We start from the raw sequence: 22,207 nt of genomic DNA, 5'->3' as shown, positions 1-22,207 counted from the left end.
AGCTTTGTCCCTCCAGCACAAGACCACTATTCCTAGTGTTTCACTACAGATTTTTTGCATCCCTTGATACTGATTAACATGATCTTTGTGCTACTCATGCTTTCAGATTCCATGTCATTTATAAGTAATACAAGATCAGGTGGTATACTAGCACAAAACTAAACAGGGTGCACTTTGGGCAGATTTCCTGCACTGTTTGAAGCCATGTCTTTGCCTCAATACATTAGAGATGTGCTTCAGCACTACAAAACCCGCTAGTAGGTTCACAATGATGGGTATCTGCACTGAGGCAGAGGAAATGGGGCTGCTATTCAGAAGACAGTCAGCAAAAGTAGCACAGGTCAGAAGGAAAAAAAAAAAAAAGATAAGGTTATATTGCAGCACTGTCAAAAGACTCATTTCCCTACTGGGAGGGATGAATTAGTGGGTTTCACAGCAAGTACCCACAACTTCATTGCTACTTAACATACTAGCAAGGTCATTTTCTGCTCCTACAATAGATAAAGACTAATTTGTATCAACAGCTGAATCAGAATCTGAAGTACTCTCTAAAATTTGCAGATAGCAACAGTGCCCTGAAAATCTACTTCAAGCATTTATTGATGAAGGTTTTAAGAACTAGACCAATACAAACACGTTTATATAGAAACCATTTTCTCCATCATTACTTACCTGAAATCTGGTCGCTGCAAGGCGTTTGCTTCTGCGATATGTTCACACATTTTGTACTCTTGGAACTGTAGACATTTGATAAAGTCCTTACCTTTATTATCACATTCCCCTTAAATTTATTATGAATTTATTATGACTAAAGGTAACCATTATCTTGTCAGACTTACAAGTGTTCTGTAACTAGCAGTTATCCTTTAGAGATGAATTATGATCCCAGTTTAAGACTCCAAGTCAATTCCTAGGGGAGGCAGCATACAGACAGGGCTAACGGAACCAGGAAATAAAGGACTTGGGCGGGGAGTGGGGAAGCATCAGTTCCCTCGAAGCCAGTACCATGGCTCCCTGTGCCAACATCCATGGCAGGTTTAATCCAGGGACTGGAATAGCTACTGTCATGAAGCCAGAGCTGGGACATCAGAGAACAGGCATGATGTCTACAAAGCCGCCTCTCCAACAGGCCTTTTATAAGAAATTCTGTAAGGCCACATAATTTTCATTTAAAATTGGTACTTACCAACATTAGAGTTACTGTGAGAACTGGGACAGTGCATGCCAGCATGATGCAATGACCTAGCCTGGGGAAGGGCAAAGCCTCTTTCTTCAAGGTGAGCTAACTTGAAAGCTTTATTAGACATTAAAACAGTATTTCTAAACAAGCTGAATGAGTGTTAAGATAATCTGTAGACTACTCTAAGTTTCCATAGAAAATGGAAAATAAAACTTGGTAGCAGTTTGCCTGCAAGACTTCTGGAGTCATTTTTCTGTGTACACTGAAGTTCTACAAACTGTACCATTTAGTTCTTTGCAGAATAAAAGTGGTGATTCATTCAAGAGGCTCTACTGATGGTACACATCTTGTATCTAGGATTTAAGGAGGTTCTGAACACCAGCAGAGCCCTGAGAATGAACGAAGCCTTTTTATTTAATCTGAGGCCCTTAACGGCTATTTTTAGTACAACCTATTAATGCTTAGTTTAACTTTGTACTGTCAAACATTAACCTAACTCTCCCTCTGTATTTTTTCAATTAAAAAAACCCTCATTGCAGAGTGACACAGTACTATCACTCTCAGTAATGTCAAGTCCACAACCAAGCACATCCATCTCTTCTGAACTGTCCACAGATGATGCTCATTACTGCAAAACTGCCATGAAATAGAAATGTATTCCATTGTAATGAAGTGCAAGAAAGTGATACCCTGAATTTCAACAGCTGTACTAGGAAGAGCTGGTTTCGGTGGTTGTTTTGGGTTTGGTTTGTGTTTGGTTTTTGTCAAATGAAGCAGGTACTAGCTTGTGCAGTAATAACGACAGGCATTTGATATTGCTGTTTATTTCTTTTTAAAAATTAGACAATTCTCAATGTATTATTCCAGCAACATGCTACTAAGCACTCTATACATTCCTTTCTTCAGAATAATTCTAACTACGTCTTGGCAGGGATAAACCGAGTAGGAATTACTGACTTTAATCAGAACAAGTACCAATCAGAATTAAACCAGTTGAGGAGAACTCCCCTGAATCTGACATATTTGTGTGAAATTGGACTACTCATATTTAATACTGTGTTGTCTTAAATACCATTTGAAATATATTTAGTTTCTGTATTAGAAACAGTTGTGTGTCTATTTTTTCATCTTATTCAGAATAATAAGATAAAAATTTCCATGGGCAGTAAAGGGAGTTTCAACTAGGGTTTCATAAGGCAGACTTTAAAATAGTGCCTGAACCAGTTCTTCCACAGAGTTCTTGATTGAAATCTACATGCTTTCAGTAACTATTTTCAGCAGTGTAAATTATGTGTCCTCCAAAAAGTTTTAATGAAAACCATTTTAATTAAAACTAGTTTGACAGCCTGAATATGCAAAGTCAAACCACAGGATACTAAATACATTTTGAGATTTGTCTGGATCTACAAACAAAACTTCCCTCAAACATCCCATGGAGCAGAAACAATTGTGGTAGCAACTAAAAGGTTTTCACTTGTCAGATTCAAGGTCACTAGTTAATTATTCAGTCATTTTTACTTTTAGCAAAAACAATCTCTTACAGGCATGTATGGTTTTGTATGTTGTTTCCTAAATTGTTTAGAAGCACACTCTTATATTCTCTATTTTACAGTGTTGTGCTTTTTTATTTATTCATCCGTACCGGTTTTTAGCTGAAAATTATTGTTCGATTTGTACAAATCACCCATGATTTAAACTGTATAATTACATTTCATGTAATCTCACAATTTCACTGGGTAATTAAATGACTCTCTACAGCTTTTTTTATCAAAAAAAGCAATATACAATTAATGAATCCCTGTAGGATATCCCCCCCCCCCTCCCCCCCAGTATTGACATTACATATTTAAATACATTGGACCAAATCCTTGGGCATGTCTGATGAGCTGTGCAGAAATCAGACATGCATGCAAAATGGCTCAAAGTTCACCTTTCACAAAGGGGTAGATCCTTTTGCAGGGCTACATCCTCATTACAGAGAGAGGAAAAAAAAAGTCTGAATGTCTAAATTACATCAGCTGTACAGATACAGCAGACCTTCAGCAGAAGGAAAGCCCAGTAGTATGCCCTCTTACTTGAATTCTCCAGCATTTACTGTGGTATTTTAGGAGTGAATATGGAACGGGTATATGGAACTCTATAGCACCAGAGGATTAATCTTAAAATCCTCTCTGGGCAAACTACACAGATTTCGGGCCAGTTCAGGGCTGGTATTTTAATTTTCAGTAGCTATACTATTCTAGAGGATCTAGCCCATATCATTATAGTGCAAATGTAACCTCCTGTATAGATAACTTCTGGCAATAATAAAACATAACCTTAACAAACAGAGGTACAGATTGTTAATGAGGCATGGTACATTTTACTCTGTTATGCACCTAGGCACCTTCTTTCATTGCTGAGCCATCCACTTTTCAGAAAACATTTAAAAATCTCCTTCGATAATATTAAAAGTAGATGGTTTTTTTCTTCAGTAAATTAATAAAGTACAGTATAAACTGATTTTTCCAAAGTCATTTCAGTTTAAAATGGGCTAAAAAAAGTTACAATGTTTAATGACCATTTCAGAATAGTAATTAGTTCATAAAGAGAAAAACTCTGTGACAAAAAAAACCCCCACGTCTTCCAGCGATTTACAAACAGTATTTTAGATACCACCATCACCTGAAGTTCTGTTGATGATGCCTTGCACCAACAGAACACTGTCCTACTGATGATCAATATTCATCTTCTTTATACGATGAAGCAGGGCATCTTTTTCCATTTGGACCTCAGCAAGAGCCATTTTAGCTTTGGCTAGTTCCTGTTTGAGACATTCATTTTCTTCAATAAGCTGAAATGATTGGGTTAGAAAAGAGGGTTATTAGTATTCCTGCATACTGACAACTTTTTCCATTACAGTAACTTTTGAAACACCATATGCTCACATTCACTGTTGAGTGCAGGTTTGCAGGGGCCAAGTCAATTGCAACTGATTTCCAGTCAATGAGTGTAGAAAATGGAGAGAGCTGATGCAGTTAGCTCAAAAGGCAAGATACCCAATGTTTTAGCTATGCTTTTTCCATTCTGGAGTGGAGTAGAAATGACACCAGGTTCTGAGCTCTATAGCAATGGATTTTTACACAGTGGAAAAAAACAGCCAAATTGATGTGTGGGTTCTGTCATCATCAGTTCAAAATCCAGGTATGATTGCTAGATTAGTAACGGTCTGATTTAACAGTCTAGTCCTTTGTCTTTGGTAGTTGTGTTGTTCAGGGATGAGGGAGATGGGGAAAAGAGACTTGCTCCCTTACACAAATCCCTTTGATGTAAAGGAGAATTAGTCCTTCAGTGTATTACTACCCTATTTAGAAAGTAGTATTACATTTATTTTGCATGCCTAAGTGCTGAACTATACTATAATATCCATAATTCATGTTTTCCATCTCAAACAGATTTCTAAGCAGAAGTAATCCCCAAGCCCACCCCCAGATAATGTAACAATTACAATGATTAATGATTGTAACATAATTGAGGAGGGAGGGGAGGAGTCAAAAGGAATTCTTAATACCTCATTTTTAAGGAAGTCAGCTGAATCCCTGCTTGATTTAGAAGGTCTGGGAGTTTCACAAGTAGTCTGCGTGGCTTGGTCCTGTGTTTTATGTCCAACAGGTCCAGCTGCTTGCTGCAATGCACTAGTTGAATTCTTCATCTTTGACACATCATTTATTCTTTGATTGTCTATATCACAGAAAGGTACTTAAGAGTAGTGCTTAGTGGGTTTTGCTGGGGTTTTTTTTTAAAGTTTGATTCTCATCAGCACAAAATTAAAACCACCTAAACAAATATACTTGTAATATTAAGTACATTTATATTTACCTCCCAAAATCTAATTTTTTTTATTCTTAAATTTGAAGTCATACCCTTTTGGAGGAAGACAGAAAGGAAAGGAAGGATGAGAACAAGTAGCTTGAAGAGAATTATCACATTTTTAGACCGACCAATATCATCACCACAGAATACACATTCTGAATAACTGGAAGTTTGAGAACTATTAATATCGCTATTAATACACTGTCTCCAGGTCCAAATCAGATCTGAAGACTGCAATTACATTTGAAGACAGTGAGATAAACCTGCGGGATCAAGTTTTTAAATTAGAAGATAGCTTAAACAACTTGGCATTAATGAAACTTTCTAGCATTTATAACTGAAGTGCACTGTAACATCTATTAAAATACACTGCCATACACCAAGGGAAAAAATTAGGATCGTGGTTCTTAGTAGTCTAAAAGATACTCTGGGTTGTTTTTTTTTTTTTCTCTTTTAAACATTTCCTTCTAAACAAGAGTTTTCTGTTCATTACCCTCTCCTCTCACCACACAGACACATGAGGACTCAAAAATGTAGCACTGCAGATACATAAATCACTGCAGTACAGATAGCATTTGACCTATGCCTTTGAAGTCACTGTACCGGAGCAGTCCATGACAAGAATAAGGATCAAAGCACTTCAGCAAAAAGGGGAAAAAATATGATCTGAAAGAAACCTTAGAACTATGTATTTTCTCACTAAATTACTCTTTTCTTCTGATATTTAGGAACATCTCTAAACCCTCAAACAATGTATTAGATAATGTGGATTAATTAAAATACAAGCAAATAATGCCACAGCATACCCCTAAGAAGTGTGGTCCATCTTTGCTATACCTTCCCATTAGGTAGGCAAAGGGGGCATTAAGATCACCCTGCAGCCTCCTCTTCCTCAAGTCATACAACACATTGTATATTTTTGGGTTAATATATTTAGGACCTGAAAGGGTGGTTGCACCCTCTGCAATGTTGTGAACAGTATCAAACTGAAGGGTGACTGACACACTGAGGGGCAAGGATGTTTTTCAGAGGAACCTGGACAGGATGGAGCCTCATGAAGTTCAGCTGAAGCCAGTATGAAGTCCTGCAGCTGGAAGTAATAACCTCTTGCTCCACTACAGGTTGGGGACCAGCTAGACAGAAAGCAACATTGCAGAAAATGACCTGTAGGCCTTGGTCAACAAGAAGATTTATCACGAGTCAGCAGTGAGCTCTGACAGCAGAGACCAGGCACAAACAGGATGTACTAGCAAGGCCATAGCTAGCAAGATGAGGGAAATTATTATTCTCCTATACTCTGGACCAGTGAGACCACATCTGGAATACTGGATCCAGTTTTGGATTCCCTAGTGTGAGAAAGATACCAACAGCAGAGAACCACCAAGATAATCATGGCCAGGAGCACATGATGTACAAATGAGGGGCTCAGAGAGATGCACTTGTCAAATCTGAAGATGAGAAGGCTATGGGGTGATCTTAATGCTGCCTTTGCCTACCTAGCGGAAGGGTACAGAGAAGATGGACCAGACTTCCCTGAGGTGCTTGGCAAGTACTCAAGCACCTCTGTCTTGAGATGGCAGGACAGGAGGCAACAGACACAAACTGCAGCAAAGGAAATTCCAATTAAACATTATGAAAAAAATTAACCGTAAGGGTGGTCAAACACTGGGACAGATTATTTAGGGCAGGTTGTGGTATCGCCTTTTTAATGCTCAAAACTTGATTGGACAGGGCATTGAGCAACTTGATCTAATCTGCCCCTGCTTTGAGCAAGGAGTAGGACCAGATGACCGCTAGAGGCTTCTTCCAACCTAGATTACTCTAAGATTCTTTGACGTATCTGTGAAAGACAACAGTAAAGTTCCAGCTCTAAATGTATTGCCTTGTTGTATTTAGTATTTGCCCATACATGTAGAAAAAAATTGTAAGTGTATACATGCGTCATGGAAAGTATGAAGTTAAATCACTGTTCAAGTCTCAGTGCAATCCCAGCCATGAGCTGCCAGGACACCACTGTAATATACAGAATTGAAAACTGCTACTTGTACTTCTCAAACAGTCTTTTGTTTTACGATATTCTCTATTACTACCCATCACACAAAAACACAAAGACAACAGGTAACCACCTTGGTAATCTCTAAAGGAAGGCAATTTTTTTGTTTGGTTTGTAGTTAAAGGTCTAAAGGAACCTTAAGACTTATCATGACGAAGTGATATGCACTGATGAAGCATAGCCTGATAAAGTTATATGTGTATTTTCATTTCTCTCAGATGGATTCAGCTGTGGGTTGCTATCACAGCCAATACACTATTCAGAAGGGTAATTTTCCTCTATGTGGCTACAGTTAGAGTTAAGGTATATAGCAATACAACTTACACAAATTATCATCGGTTATCTTTTCATTATTAGCCACATGTCTGCACAAAGGAAAAAACCAGTATTAATAATAATCAGAGTATAATACTAAGATGATATCAAGGTGCAGGAACATACAAACCTCTAATAAGAAAAGAGCCATCATCATTTCTTTCTATCCAGAGTATGTCAATATGTAGTTTTATGGGTACCAGCTCAGATGCCTTGAGATTTTCACGTGGACTGTCATCCTAAAAAATATATGTATTCAAAAAAAAGTTTAACCGGAACTCAAAACAGTTAATTAAGATGTTCAGTTAAACATAAGTGGATTTAATGAAACTTGAAAGGGAACATTTCAGAGTAGAATTTTCTAATGAGATCTCCACTAAACTTCTGCTCCATTTTTTTTCCAGGGGATCATATTAAAGGCCCAAATTTATCTCTGGAGTAAGTCTGCTGAACTCAATATATACAGTCTGACTAAAATACTTCAAAGTATTTTTACAGACATCTCAATAAGATTATATCCTAACTCAAGACATTCTTTAACTCAGGAGCTCTCAGAGTCAGAGGTAAGAAGCCTGCACTATATACTATCTGATTTTCCCTTGAACTATTTAAAGATTGAATGGGTACAGCCATCATTCTGGAGCAGATTTTGTCTTTTGAGAATTTAGTTTGGGATGACACCAGCTGCAGTTCAGTTATATTACTGTACTAGAGAAACTTCACAAATCGGTTCTTTTGAGGTCTCCCTAGGAAGTCTTCATAGTTCATTATCCCTGTCAAGCAGAATAATGCAGCCAGTATGATCAGAAACTATACATATCAGCATTAAGCATGCAGCAAGAAAGCTGTTGAGATGTAACTGCCAAAGTTTCTTGAAACAGCACTGAGACTGCAGTAGAAAATGCAAAAAATGAAATAGCCTTTCTTAAATTCTTCCCTGCCCAAAACACACTGCATCAGCATCAAATCTCATGCAGAAGAAATAGAATATATTTCATTGAATAGGCAATGAAGCATAAATTTGAACCATATCCTCTCGCTCTTTATTACCCAACAACTCTATAGAAATGAATCATCTGCATGTCAAATTTGCAGTTTGTCAACTATCATGGGTAGCTTCACTGTGACTTGTGTGCACTGCTGAGTTAGAACTTCAGTGTTTTTGCTGCCAAACAGACTCTTATTGTGAGTTTATTAATACATATTCCCCCCTTCAAACAGCTGCTTTCTCAAGAACATTTTGATTAAGTCTGCCTTCTTGCCAATAAACCAGCATAATCCTGGTTTTAAGTTTAAATGACTATATGTTAAGACTTTTCTTTTTGCATTTGGGCATTCATGTTTGCGATACATTGAAATCTGAGGAAGAGATCCACAGTACTTACAGAAAGTGCTTGTGCTATCCCTGTAGTAGAAACAGCCCTAAAGGAGTGCCTAAGGATCCTCAGGGGATGGAAAAACTGCATCACAAAGGGAGGGAATACTGATGCACTTTGAGATGAACAGTGTAGAGATAACACTTGCCCTTCCAGTCAAGAATGATCTTAACAGAATCAAGGTCTTAGCCCCAGATGCAGAACTGGAGCTGCTATTCCAGTCCTCACTTTGTTCAAAGTTTATATGGGTGATTATTAATTACCAAAGCAATGTTATAATCATTTTATCTCTACATTTATTTGCCTTTCTGTTGTTCCCCCCCCCCCCCCCCCAGTGTCCTTATCTTCATATTCAATGGTTGTACAGCACAGAACTCAGCATCTTCTTTAAATGTCTGAAAGACAATCCCCTAGGAGACTTGAGCAGGAGTGTCCTCTTATTGCTACTATTTTAAGCTATGGTGGTAAGAAAAGCTTTCACTGTTTAATATCTGTTTCTAGGTAGGGCAGAACAGAAAATCTGGGTTCTAAGAAACAGTATTCAAGTGGTTTGAACTGGAATTCCCATAACCTTTTTCCTTCTTTTGTACTGAACTTTCATTGCAAGGACTATCCTCAAAGTAGGAGAGAGAACTAACCTCTAGAATCTGTGGTTTGTAATTAGAAAACCATTACTATGCTAAGCAAAAAATGTCTAACCAGAAAAACCCACATTGTGCCTCTAGGAACTTGATATACCTTACCTATAAAGCTCCCAGACACTGTCATTCTACAAAAGAGACTGGGAGAGGAGGAAAAATGTATAAAATATTAATTCCTATAAATAGCTCGGCCATGCAGAGAATTCCCCTCTAGGCATACCACAGAGCTAACCAAATCTATAGATTTTTAAATTGTTTTAGTGTTATCTAAAGACCTTCCAGAGTATGATAGCAGTTTCTTTGAAGTTAACTTTATCCAGATTAGTAGTTCATCATCAAAGAAACGAGAACACAATTTCTTTAGAGCAGCCAAATAGCTCATTGACAACATACTTTTAAATTAATCCTTGCATTAGAAACTTTTATCTTCATAGGCATCACTTCTGCAACAGTTTCATCTTCTAGAAAATGCTGAATGTTTGTGAGGGAAGATGTTAGAAATTCAGCACTGAAGTTCTCTACATGACACTGAAGAAAACCATTTTTTACAGCCAGCAGAGAATGTATGACAGCACTAGGCCCACTTTCCCATCTCAAACTAATCTCAGGTGATGAATTAGCTGGTCCAGCCACAGATTTACAGTCAGAACCTGTTGCAAATAGAAAAAAATTAGCATTACAATTTTGCAATGTACAAAAAAGCAATTACAATGAAATTACTTCTACCTCTATTGTCCAAGTGATTTTCCAAAAGTACTTTAAAAGTATTATTCACAAATTAGTTTTGCAAATACAGAACTTCAGAGCAAATTTCTAAGTATATCACTTCAAAGTACTAAAAAGAAATAAACAGTACATACAAGGACTAGTACCTCACTGTGACAACAGAAGAGGACAATACAGAAGTATCAGCATGCACAAAAAAAAAAAAAAGAAAAAAATCCGTTTCCTCAATGTCTTGATAGAAAAACAATTTTGCATACTTTTCCGCTAACTCCTTCAATTTTAATTCAGAAAAACATTGAAGTCCATTAACTCGCTCAGGAGAGCAGGTATTCTCTTGAAGAGGCAGAATTTCCTGACTCAGGAGCTTTATTTGCTAACATACAGGGACATAAACAGTAAGGCAGCAAGATAAAGAACATGACCACATGGTACTTCCATTATTTGGGCGGCAGTAGATTTGAACCTTGAAAAACCCCCAGCAGTTTTTTGTTATATCAGTATCTTTAACCAATAAGGACAACTGCAACATTCAACTAAACAGTTCTAAAAATAAAATAAAATAAAATAAAATAAAATGACTTAAGGTAAGGTGGGAGTGGGGCAGCAATGACTAGTATACATTTGTTGTATAAAAAAAAGGGTTCACCACCAGAAATAATTTTACCCCATGGGATTCTCAAGTCATTTTGTCAGTATGATGGGTGACCTACAGAAATTATCTGTATGACAAAAAGCATATTCAAAGTAATTATATTAAGAAGCAAACACTGAAACTTGAAAGATAGCTGAAATCAAAGTAACTCAAATGAAATCAATCGAATTATGTCAATTTCTATTAGTAGAGCATCTAACTGTTAAACAAATTTGAGAGAATTAAAATTTAAAAAAATAATGCTTCTTTGTTTAAACTCTGGTAAAGTCCAATGTTTACAAGCTCAGAAATGGGAAAAAAGAAGTGGATAAAGTCTAAATTTAAAGATGAAGTAAGACTTCCATTTTCTATTTTTGTTTCTTTAATACTATTCCTTCTCCTCTCCCCATATTACTGACATGCGGTTTATTGTAATCTCCCCTTCTTGATTTCTGCTTGTGCATATATGAGCAATTATCAGAAAGCTGAAGAGAAGGTGTATGGGCTATCTATCAGCAGCCTTCCAGCACCTACAGTGAGGTTACAAAGACAGAGCCAGGCTCTTCACACTGGTGCTCATCAGAAGGTTGAGAGACAACAGCTCAAATTGCAACAAGAGAGGTTCAAACTGAATGTAAGGAATGAGGAAAATTAAGCAGTGGTGCAGGCTTCCCAGAGATGTTGTGCAGTCTCTGCCCTCGGAGGTCCTTTCCAAGACGTGACGGGATAAAGTTCTAGATGAGGTGCAGTCAAACAGACATATAGCAAGAGGCAGTGACTTCATTCAAGTAATACTGCCCCAGCCTGAACATAGTACAGCTCTGAAAACTGTAATTTCAAGTTTCAGTGCAGCATGCAACAGACATTGCCTGGAGCTACAGCAGCCTGGCAGAGTAATTATTTTGCTTTTCTATCTGCAGATTAATTGGGTTCCTCTTTCTGTATGGTGCCCAGTTCTCACTGACAACCCAGTGCAGCAGTAGTCAAGGCATATGCACATATCTATTGGCACTAGAGTCAGGATAGATGAACATATCATTGATCTGGGTTGACAAAAGACCAATGGAAAGACCTGTAAACGAACATGAGAATCTTCAGCCTCTGCTGTGAACCAAACCTCTCCCTTTGCTACCTCTGCATAGAGGTTTCCACAGTGCTAACAGCCATGACTCCATTCTTCAATCCTTCCAAGGTTTAACAAGATCTCACATTTCTCTCTCTCAAAAAAAACCAAACAAAAAAAAAGGCAGCACACTGCAACTATCAGGTACCTTTTATGGCTCTAGTCCAGACAGAAGAGAATTAGCTACCAACAACCCTTGAGAGGTAGGGCAGCTCTCCAGATGGAAGAACAATGACCACTCTGTCCAATGAGTCTGCAGTTGAATTGGTTTGGGAAACTTTGTTTCCCTCAAGGATATATATTATTCCAACAAATACAAAGAAAGAAATAAGTAGTATGTGCCCTAAGTATTTCCAGACCAGGAAAGAGTGCCTGCATTGTTGCTGGAAGAATCCAAAGCATAGCAAACCAGCAAAAGAAAAGACCACACATTCAGTCTCAGCCATGAAGTCAATCTTGTTTATCCTGCAGATACCGGAAAGGGGCACAGTCAAGAGAGGAAAACTGCATTAAACAATTCGGAAGCTGCTGTGAACTGCTGTTCCTTTCTCCTTCAAGCATGACAAGGTCTCAGTAAAAGCACTTGTCCTTCCCAGAGTACCTCTGCCATGCTCCATCCCCCCTTTTGTTATTGCTGCCAGATAAGATCTGGTAAAGACATCGTCCTGCAGCCAGCCCAGCAGGCAAATGCACAGGTGCCACAGTGCCCTCAAACTTATTCCAGCTATTAGGCACACTTTTTCCTTTCTACACCAACTGCATAACAGTATAGCAGGTTTTAAATGGTTATTTTTACCTAGAACACCTTCGTAGACTGTAATTATGACTTGATTATCCTTTGCTTTGCATGGTTCCTCAGTTTACTGGTTACAGTTGTTAATTCAGCGCTTGGGTAAGTTTTATTAAAGGTCTTGGGGGGTTGCTTTTATCGGGATTTTTTTTTACACTTTTGCTCACTGGTTCTTTTAGTTGTATTTTGTTGCCATTAACTCATTTAAATTGCTTCTTTTGATTTAATTCTCAAGCTTTTTCCCAACCTTGATCCTCTGGAATTATTTTTTTCTTTTTTTTTTTTTTTTGTTAAAAACTGTTTTCTCCCTTAGCTCTTCTATTAGAATAAGTGTGGGAGATGGGGAGCAGCAGTGGCTGCAGAAGATTCCTGACTCAGTACAGAAAGCTCTACAGTGGAGAGAAAAGATCAGTGGAGACAAGAAAAGATGTACATTACAGAATGGGAGTGACCGGTGGTGTACAAAAACCAGTGTTGTTGGCCCACCCATCCAGACACCCCCCGCAAAGAGAAAGGAAGAGATATGAAGTGGGAGTATTTGGAGATTCCAATCAATTATAACCTTCTATCCATAAAATAATCAGCCAGCGCACAAGCCTCCCAATCAGCTGCACCAGAGGAAGCAGGTTCTAGTTTTAGGTACACATGAGAGCAGGAGGGTGGCATGTTCTTACTATTTACTCCCTCTTGCTTATACAGAGGCTATGACAGATAACCAGAAATCAGTTTGCTTGCTGTATGAACTGAAGGTCAGCCATGAGTCTTCGCAGCTGGACGTCCTTCTTGCCTTCAGATGCCTGAATGCAACTGCAACATCATGCAACAGCTGCTCAGTCAGCAGCTGCTGGCAACTGCTCAGCTTATCAATAAATAGGTTTTTTAGCTAGGGCATGAGAGGCTGTACCATCAAGCACAACTTCCTGAAGAAAATCCATACTGCTGGAAGGCTGGAAATAAATGGCAGCTAACAGCTGCTATAGCTATTTCCCAGGAAAGGAGATGAACCAGAAGCAGGAAGCGGGAATCTGCCCCAAAAAACCTACAGCGCAACAGAGCTGGCATCCAGCAATCCATGTGGAAGGCTGGCAGAGGGGAGCAAAGCAAACTGTGACATGAAGTGGCATGCCAATATATCATGCCAAGAAAAAATCCTCACAGTATGTGAACTAGGTTTTCTGGCAGAGAATGTGTATGTACTCAGGCCCAAAACCAGCTCTGACAATACAATGGTTGATCTAGTTGTGCAAATATCTGGCATGAAACTACCCCTTGTGTTCCTATCAAGCTTTAAAAAAAAAAAAAGGCTGTACTTGCAGCTTACCTTTCCTGACACAGAGTCAATTTTTAACTTTTCTTAAACCACAGATTATAAATCTGTTTAAACTCTGGGTGTTAATTTAATCTGGAGAAACAAATCTTGAAGAAAAGAAACACCCCTTCAAACTAAGGTACATTTAAGCAAAGTATCATTAGAGCAGTAACGGAGTTCCATCTTCATAAAACAATAACATAATGCAATGCAACTTATTTGATTTTAAAAAAGCAAACTTATGACCAGAATTCAATGCAATGCATTTTTTTACCCACACTAATCAGAAATGGTTCCATTTTTATTTCCTTCCCTTTGAATGTATAGCAATTAGGAAAGAAATCAGAGTAGATATTCTAAACCAGTATAAAAGAGGGTGCTATTGTATAACATAAAACTGGTTTTGTGCTTCAAGGCTAATACAGTGTTTTTCTTTACTTAGAACAAATGTTTCCAACTCGAATTTCACAACACTGAGATCTAATTGTCAGTTCTTACCAACAGTTCTGTTGCAAAGATAGTGTCGAACACTGATATTTCCCAGTTGATTTGGTATCACTTGGTTGACCTGTAGGCATATTTCTGTGTCTTCACCTCTGATGTCAATTTCACCATTAACACCAAATATTTGAAAAACCACAACAGACATCTGTCAACAAAATTGAGATAAAACAATATGATATTATAAATTGAATTTACAATGGTTATTGTTTTCCCCCACATAAGCAAAAGAATCTTTGTATCCATAACCCTTGCTCATAGAAAAGCATAAAGTTTTCTCATTTCTTCTTACTGTACCCATTGGTTTGACAATGGGTTGCTCCGTTGTCTGTCCAAAAACAGACACTTGTATTTAAACCCACTAATACTAATTCAGAATTGGCCAGAGAAGTCCTGAAAGTGAGACAGACTTTCCCCACTCTGACAGAGAAGCATGTGACCTATGTGACACCAGAAATTTTCTAAGGCCGCATTCAACTTTATGCATATAATAAGCACAATCAAGCATTTGTGGTGCTGAATCAGATCAGGTTAAAGAACCAGGATAGGCTACTAAACTTTGGCTATCTGCAAAATAGTCAGCCCTTTTTCTCTATTTATTGTAGTGTCTTTCAAACAAAAATAGCAGCCAGTTTCAAAAGCCAGCTTTGATATTAGAAGATATATGTCCATCATCATTACTAATATTATGGGCTCATTCTTCTACTGACTTTTTAGTTATAGTCTACAAATAGAAAAAAATATGCTAACATGCATTTGCATAACAATGTGAATGAATTCTGGATTTTCCATATTACCTATACGCACACATGATTGAAAATTTATTTTAAAGGAGCTGCTTTTTTTTTTAAATTGTGATCCACAAATATTTTAAAGCAAACGTAGAATTACATGACTAACATTACTAAAAAGGAAAATACATCAGCAAGAACACAACAGATTTCAGTAAATTCACTTTCTTTGAGCCCATAGACTCTTAGGTTTCCAGGTCATGACCTTAACTGATACAAGAATATAATTTAAAAAGCACTGATTAGGGCAAGGATCAGCAAGGAAGTAGAAGATAGGCAGACTGAAAAAGTTGGACCCTGCATGGTGTCTCAAGGAGGGAATCTGGGTCTACATGCATCATTATTATGACCTTCTCTAAGAACTGGGCATTGTCCTGACATAATCCTGGACAAGAGGCATCTCTGATGTGACCCACCAGGGCAGTTGTTATGCTCCTATTTGCAAATACTACAGAATGCTACCAGGGCTAAGGAAACATCTCCATATAAGAGATGTCAGAAGTATGGTGCTTTCTTTTATCTAAACTTGATGATGTTAAAAAGCTCATTTTAAATATCATATTCAACAGAGCATAAGAGAACATGATGATATTATAAATATTGCTATGTACTAAACCAGAAATATTTTCTGACATTTTTAAGTGGCTACTGTCATTTATCAACAGTGGCTATAGAGGAGATAAAAAGGACAGAGAATGCTCAGTATAACTTGGATTATAATCTTCATTTGTACTTAATGCAAGTGCACTAGATCTACAGGCTTACATAATGCACTAACAAGAGCTCCCAAAACTACTTGAAAAATCACCTCTAAAAGCATTCATTTTAGCTCTACTTTAAGCTTTAATTTACTGAAGCATGTATTCTAATGGAATTCAGCAATATTACCATTTCTTCACTAGTCTCATGGGCATTCTCTGAAGCAGCGCTCATGGCATCTGGAGATGACCCATCACAATTTTCAATCACTGTGCCTCCTTCATGGGCATTTTCTGATGGGCTTTGATAGTTTGTGGCTGTAATACCTTCCGTATATACATCAGAAAAAACGCAAAGTTAGCATAGCATAACCTGAATCACTCCTGCGTTAAGAATAAAGTCAGTGTCTGTTACTGTATGCATACATTAACTCATTTTTTAGGATGAGTTGAATGGCTTATTAAACAAATATTTGTGACTGACCTGCCAAATCTGTTCCTCTTACAGAGAGTGCAAAGTTCTAGATGCTATGCAAGTAAGGCAGGATCATAGTGACAAAACCAAAATAGCATTCTACATGCATTGTTTAAAAAAATTGTAAAGGGCCTTTTTTAGTCTTCCAAATCAAATATAAAACTGATCCAGCAGAGAAAAAGGTTGAAGATTCCAAGCCATGTACCTAAAACACTGCACAGTGCCTTTAGAGGAAATGTGTGAGGTTTTATGTTTAGAGAAACAAGCTGTATATATTTTTGTTAGAGTGATCATGGTAGTGTTTCCTTGACAACTAGAAAGGATGCAGACTTAACCTGCAGTTAAAATATAGTTTAACAAGCTAAAAAGACATATAAAGGTTATTTAAAATGGAAAATGTATTTTACGGCATACTCCCACATAAGCACATGCAGGAATACTCCTATAACACAAATATATAACAAGTTTTTCAAGTGAAGCTTTCTTCTCATTATTGCTCTAGACTGAAAAGAAATCCAACAGAAAAAAATGTCATTCTTTATTCAAAGTAGAATTTATCAGAAAAGAGATACCAATAAAGTCTTCTTATCATATTTCCTGACATTAGAAAGTTATTTAACTAGTTTTGCCAGAGACCTAATAGATCACTACAACTGTGTATGTCCACAATACTACAGACTATATAGACATAATTACCATATGCCTGAATTCCTCCCTCAGATCAGGAGCAAATGCTCACGCACAAATAAGCAAAAATTGGGCAAATACCTGCTGTTAGACAGTCAATAGCTAGGAACTGCTCTGTAAGGAACAAGCTGGAGGGAGACTACCAGATCCATCTGCCTGGTAATTAGTGTGGTGAATATTAGTGAAAATCCATTTCTTTTTCATCTACTTCTAAAATTAAAGCTTCTTTACCACTTCAAGCATAACATTGATTCAGGGTACAAACCTGTAAACACTTACAGCCAAAGCAATAGCTTTTAAGCAAAGCAAGGAACAGTTCTGTTTAATTCAACACTGCATTGCAATGCTTTTACTCTCCTCAAGAGAGGAAAATTAAGTAGTGTTTAATTAAGTAGCACTACTTCAGTAGCACATCTTATTGCTTTCCCTTGAGATGATGTGCTGTGAGTACACTTAATATTGCTGACTGGAGAAGCTAACAGAAATAGTGCTGTAAATTATCCAGGATTTGCTGCACTACAATCCTTCCAAGTATTATTTTAGCAACAAACAACATTTTCACGTGTTGCTTAAGAATATTTTGTTAAGCCTACTTACCTTTCTCCAGAAAGCTCTGGCTGTCACTTCCATCACTCTCTACCAAATGATCCTCTAGCATCATGCTGTCAATAGAGATGGTATCCAGAGAGACTTGTGATGGACTTCTCTTCATATTCTTGTAAGAAACAGAGAATGCAGGGAGGTTGGACGGGCAGCGTTCCTTAGGCTTTGCACTTTTTAAATATAAAGATATCAGGAAATTATTATTTCAAATTAAATGAATTACATAGAAGTTACTTTAAAAATTCCTCTAAACCAGGCAAGATATAAAGAAAAAAATCTGATCATTCAATAATGCTTTGGCAAAAAACAGCATGCATTCCTGCAGATATTTGTGTCAGTATTTTTCTCAACATGTCTCACAGTGTTTAAACTGAAAGTAAATAGTTTAAATCAATTAACTAACAGTTCATTTTAACTTTCATTGAATGCCGGATACTGCATATCTTATATCTTTATATACTTTTAAAATTTTCTTCTACTAGATGTTCGTTTCTGTTGACCATTACTAAAAATATGTGGCCAGACTGATAAATATTTTCAAAGAGTAGGAAGAGTGATTTAGTATAAAATTTTCTATACCTTGATGAAGACTGAGATGCAAACATTCTAACTGAAGTCACTTTGTCTTTGTTGATTTCAAGCTCTTCAGATTCTAAGGCAGTTTCTGTTTCCAAGTCAATGACTTGGTTAGGACAGCCTTCAGTTGTGCCGTCCTGTTCATTTAACTTATTTGAGAATATGTTTTTGTCATCCTCTTTATCAATGAAAAATTCAGTAGAATCTTCTCTCTTATTTAAAATGGACGCTGAATCCCTAGGATGCAAGCTACTTTTCTCACTTAGAGGTCCACAGACCTCCTCTGAATCACTTCTACTAAAAAGTCCACTGCTTCCTCCTTCACTCGTATCTCCCAAACCTTTATCTGATGCATCATCTGAAAATGACGTTCCTTTCTGAAAATCCGTATTACTGTCCGATTTAAACAAAAGAGGATCTATTAAAATTCCTTTATTAACTTCAGCATTCAGAGGCTTGCAGTCATTTACATCATCAAAATTAGTAACACCAGCTTGCACTATCTTATTGTTAACTAATTGACTCTCTGAAGTAAGAGCTTCCCCATTTCCTAAAGGGGAGAGTTCTGATGCCATGGGACTTCCTTCTTCCACAACTGGAGACTTACAAGGGTTTCCCTGAGTCACTGGATGGAGTAGTAAGGCTAGTTCTGCACTTTTCAGCAGGATCCCAATGCAGACATCCGTTTGCTTTGCAGGTTTTCCTGTCACTGCTTCTACATCATTCCTTAAGTTTTCCAGGAGCAATACAAGAGATTCATGGAGAAACAGCAAAAAAAGATACTGGTAATGATTGATCTGCATGCTTACGTGTTTTTGAACATGGACAAGAACATGTACATCTGCATCAGAGGAAGAGCTTTCAGAAAGCACTCCTGAAGTGTCTGACATTTGAATGCCATTGGTCAAGGGCTCCGTCTCACTGCTGTAATATTCCTTTAGAAGTTTTTTACGTTGCAGCCTATGAGCAAGATCACTAGATTCACTTTTTGGAATGTTAAAAGCTGTCTGATTATGCAAGAAAAGCTCTTTTTGTGACTTTGCAAACCTTACTGGCTGGCAAATCCAAAGTGAAAGCGGGAATGAGTCCACAAAGCTTATTGGTCGACCTTTCCCACTTTTCATTCCTTCATAATCTATCCAAAACTGGGAAAAATGCAAGGACCAAACATCAGTAGCTGCAGATGTCTTTAATGCATATTTATTCAATTTTGGGATGATATAACCTTTATAAACATCATGCATTTTAGTATCTTGTTCATGAGCATGCCTCTGGAAGATTGGATGCAAAAGATGAAAATTCTTCTGGGACTTAGGAAAAGTGGTGTAAGTTCTACTGAAAAAATCACAGTCTTTGAAGTTCTGAAACAAAGCTTCTAGATCAGAGTGTCTGCAGTTTGGTGAGTATCTTGTATTCGTAGCAATCATCTCTGAACTTTGAATGGAAAGTGCACGAGGCTGATCTTTATGAATTTCAGGTTTGTTTTCAGATGGGATGATGAACTGCAAGAGAGAAATGTATTTTGTCTAGTTAGAAATATGTAGATTAAGAAGATATACAGTTAAAGAAACAGTAACAGCCATGACAGCTAAAAATGAAAGAATATAATTATAATTTTATGAGAACTCTGGTATACTAATACAGAACAGGGATAAGTAAGGCTCACAGATTATCATTTGTGTTTCCTCTCATTTTTAAGAGGAATGCTGTGGCATCTAAAACTCAATGTTTGTACAAAAATGTACGGGTCTCAGGCTTTTCTTATCTGAAGGATTTAGATTTAGGTCAGCTATATTAGGCTGAAATGTCTCATTTCTTCAACTCAGAAACTGCTTGGCAGAAAATTTCTCCAAGTGTTCCAAGTATTTACAACGCTGAAGTCTAAATTATAATTTTGTGGTTTTCAATCTGATTTCTCCAACACGGTTTTTCACTACCTTGAGTACTACAGTATTTTATTTCTATGTTAAGATACAAGGAAACAATTAAACGTGCTAACACAGCTAATATTCTTAACGTTGCAGAATAAAGAATAGGTATTTTGTAACTATTATTTCATAATAATAATTTTTTTCATCACAAAAAAAAAATACACTCCAACTCCTAAAAAAACCCCCAAATAGTTCAGTATACTGGATTTAATTTAACTAGCATATCTGTAGTGTAAGTTTTAAAGGAAATATATTTTTGATGCCAAATTCTGTATCTGATGTTGTTAACATGGACCTTGGCCAGACTAGTTTTGCTAGTATCAGTGACACTACCTTCTGTCACATCATCTCCATGATGAATCTAGAAAGACCAGAGTAAAAAAGTCATCCTAAAGACACTTAAAAGATGGGAGTGATGAAGTTTCTTCATGTAAAAAAAAGGACTCAGAACAAAATAACGAAATATGTAACTATATGATATATAAACATCAAACACACCAATAGTAAAACTTGCATAATTTGCTAGAATAAAAATAATGCAGTTAATACAGGGATGAAATAACCAAATATGAATCAAGGTTTGAGGATTTAAGAATACTTTTATCTTCTATTAGTTTAGTGGGCTATTCACATATAGTAATTCAGTATTAGATCAGCCTGTATTTGTAGTTGCCTGGTTGCCTGTCTCAATAATTGTTTTCATTCAGTACAAACCATGTCCTTTTAAAGTTCCATTAAATATGCACCACAAGCCTTAGGAAGATAACCATCTCTCCATAGGCTGACTTTTTAGAATGCTTGAAACTGTGGGCACCATCGAAAAGACTCACTATTTTGTTCACCTCTGAACCTTGGAAACCAATGCCCCATGCAAATCAAGGCAGGGAGAGGGTGGGGAGGAATAAAATTTATCTGCTTGATAATCCTTCCCCTCCAAAGGAGAAGACAAGGGAAGCAAAAATCAGATGTTCAGCAACATTAACAAGCACCACTCCTCTGGAATAAACATATAGAGAACTTGTGCTGGCCAAGGCCCAGCATGAAACAGAAAACAGTGAGAATGAGTTTTGGAGAAGGAAATAAACCTTCAGAAGAACTGCCTTCTTTACTCCAGGCACTCACTAACAAGACGAAAGAGTTTTGATGTACTACAGCCAGAGGAACAAGGGAGGGCCCTTGCATTAATATAGAATGCAAATATGAATTTTTTTGCTAGTTGTTTTTACTTCAGTGCTCAGGTTTCTTTCTTCTGCTATGTCAGCTTCATTGAACACAGTGTAATAATTTAATACTCCCATTCAGGTCTTCAATACAAAACCAAAATACCTCTAGGACATAAATGAAGTAGGATGGAAGACAGATGTCTGTCTTCAAAGCATCATATTCTGCATAGTTTTCCAGAGCAATGTTGCTTATTGCATGGGTTGTTTGTTCATTTATTTGTCCATTTATTCCTTAAGCTGCTTTGCTAACAGCTTTTCAGAATAAGGGAATAAGTATTTTCTTCCAAGGAACCACAAAACTCCTTCTCAATGACAGCTTACCTTTAGCATTAGTCCATCAACTCTAACATCAACGTGTTCATCTGATTTTGAATTGTCATTTAACTTGTACATGGCCATGAACTGAATAAGACTCTGTTTCAAATCCAAGACGAACTGATTTAGCCAAAGAATACTTCTCTCATCCAGGGTGAACTGTAAAGCATTCAGCTGGCCATATAAATTTGGACATGGAACTAAAAGAGAAAACAAAATCATGAGAATAAGTAAAATGTTTAGGGGTTGTTTTGCTATTTGTTTGTTTTAAAATGAGTGCAGTATTACATTTCCACCATTATTTTACATCAGAGAAACAATGGAAACCCACTCCTTAGGTCCCAAGGAAGAATAAATTTTTAAGGGATACTTATAAAGTGATGGCTTCTTTCTTTCACTCCAAGCACGTAA

The 22,207-nt window shown here is 37.2% G+C and overlaps 1 protein-coding gene across 4 annotated transcripts in view; it reads right to left on the bottom strand.

Moving 5' to 3' along the window:
• Positions 1 to 1,988: 1,988 nt before the first annotated feature.
• The window catches only part of BLTP3B (bridge-like lipid transfer protein family member 3B), a 59,618-nt gene continuing 39,399 nt past the window's right edge, over positions 1,989 to 22,207 (bottom strand). For 2 of the 4 annotated variants that reach the window (XM_074826974.1, XM_074826973.1), the window contains 9 exons: positions 21,803 to 21,996; positions 18,331 to 19,829; positions 17,746 to 17,921; positions 16,177 to 16,313; positions 14,495 to 14,645; positions 9,811 to 10,067; positions 7,531 to 7,639; positions 4,731 to 4,900; positions 1,989 to 4,013 (listed from right to left, as the gene is read on the bottom strand). In XM_074826974.1, coding sequence (XP_074683075.1) covers positions 3,888 to 4,013; positions 4,731 to 4,900; positions 7,531 to 7,639; positions 9,811 to 10,067; positions 14,495 to 14,645; positions 16,177 to 16,313; positions 17,746 to 17,921; positions 18,331 to 19,829; positions 21,803 to 21,996 — 2,819 coding nt within the window. In that variant the 3' untranslated portion in view covers positions 1,989 to 3,887. Of the gene's footprint in view, positions 4,014 to 4,730; positions 4,901 to 7,409; positions 7,451 to 7,530; positions 7,640 to 9,810; positions 10,068 to 14,494; positions 14,646 to 16,176; positions 16,314 to 17,745; positions 17,922 to 18,330; positions 19,830 to 21,802; positions 21,997 to 22,207 lie in introns of those variants that run through there. The other 2 variants (XM_074826975.1, XR_012623551.1) reach the window with 2 other exon arrangements.

This window comes from Strix aluco, chromosome 5 (genome assembly GCF_031877795.1).
Source record: "Strix aluco isolate bStrAlu1 chromosome 5, bStrAlu1.hap1, whole genome shotgun sequence".
NCBI lineage: Eukaryota > Metazoa > Chordata > Aves > Strigiformes > Strigidae > Strix > Strix aluco.
Note: the sequence above shows the minus strand (reverse complement) of the source record. Positions and strands in the feature narration are given on the sequence as shown.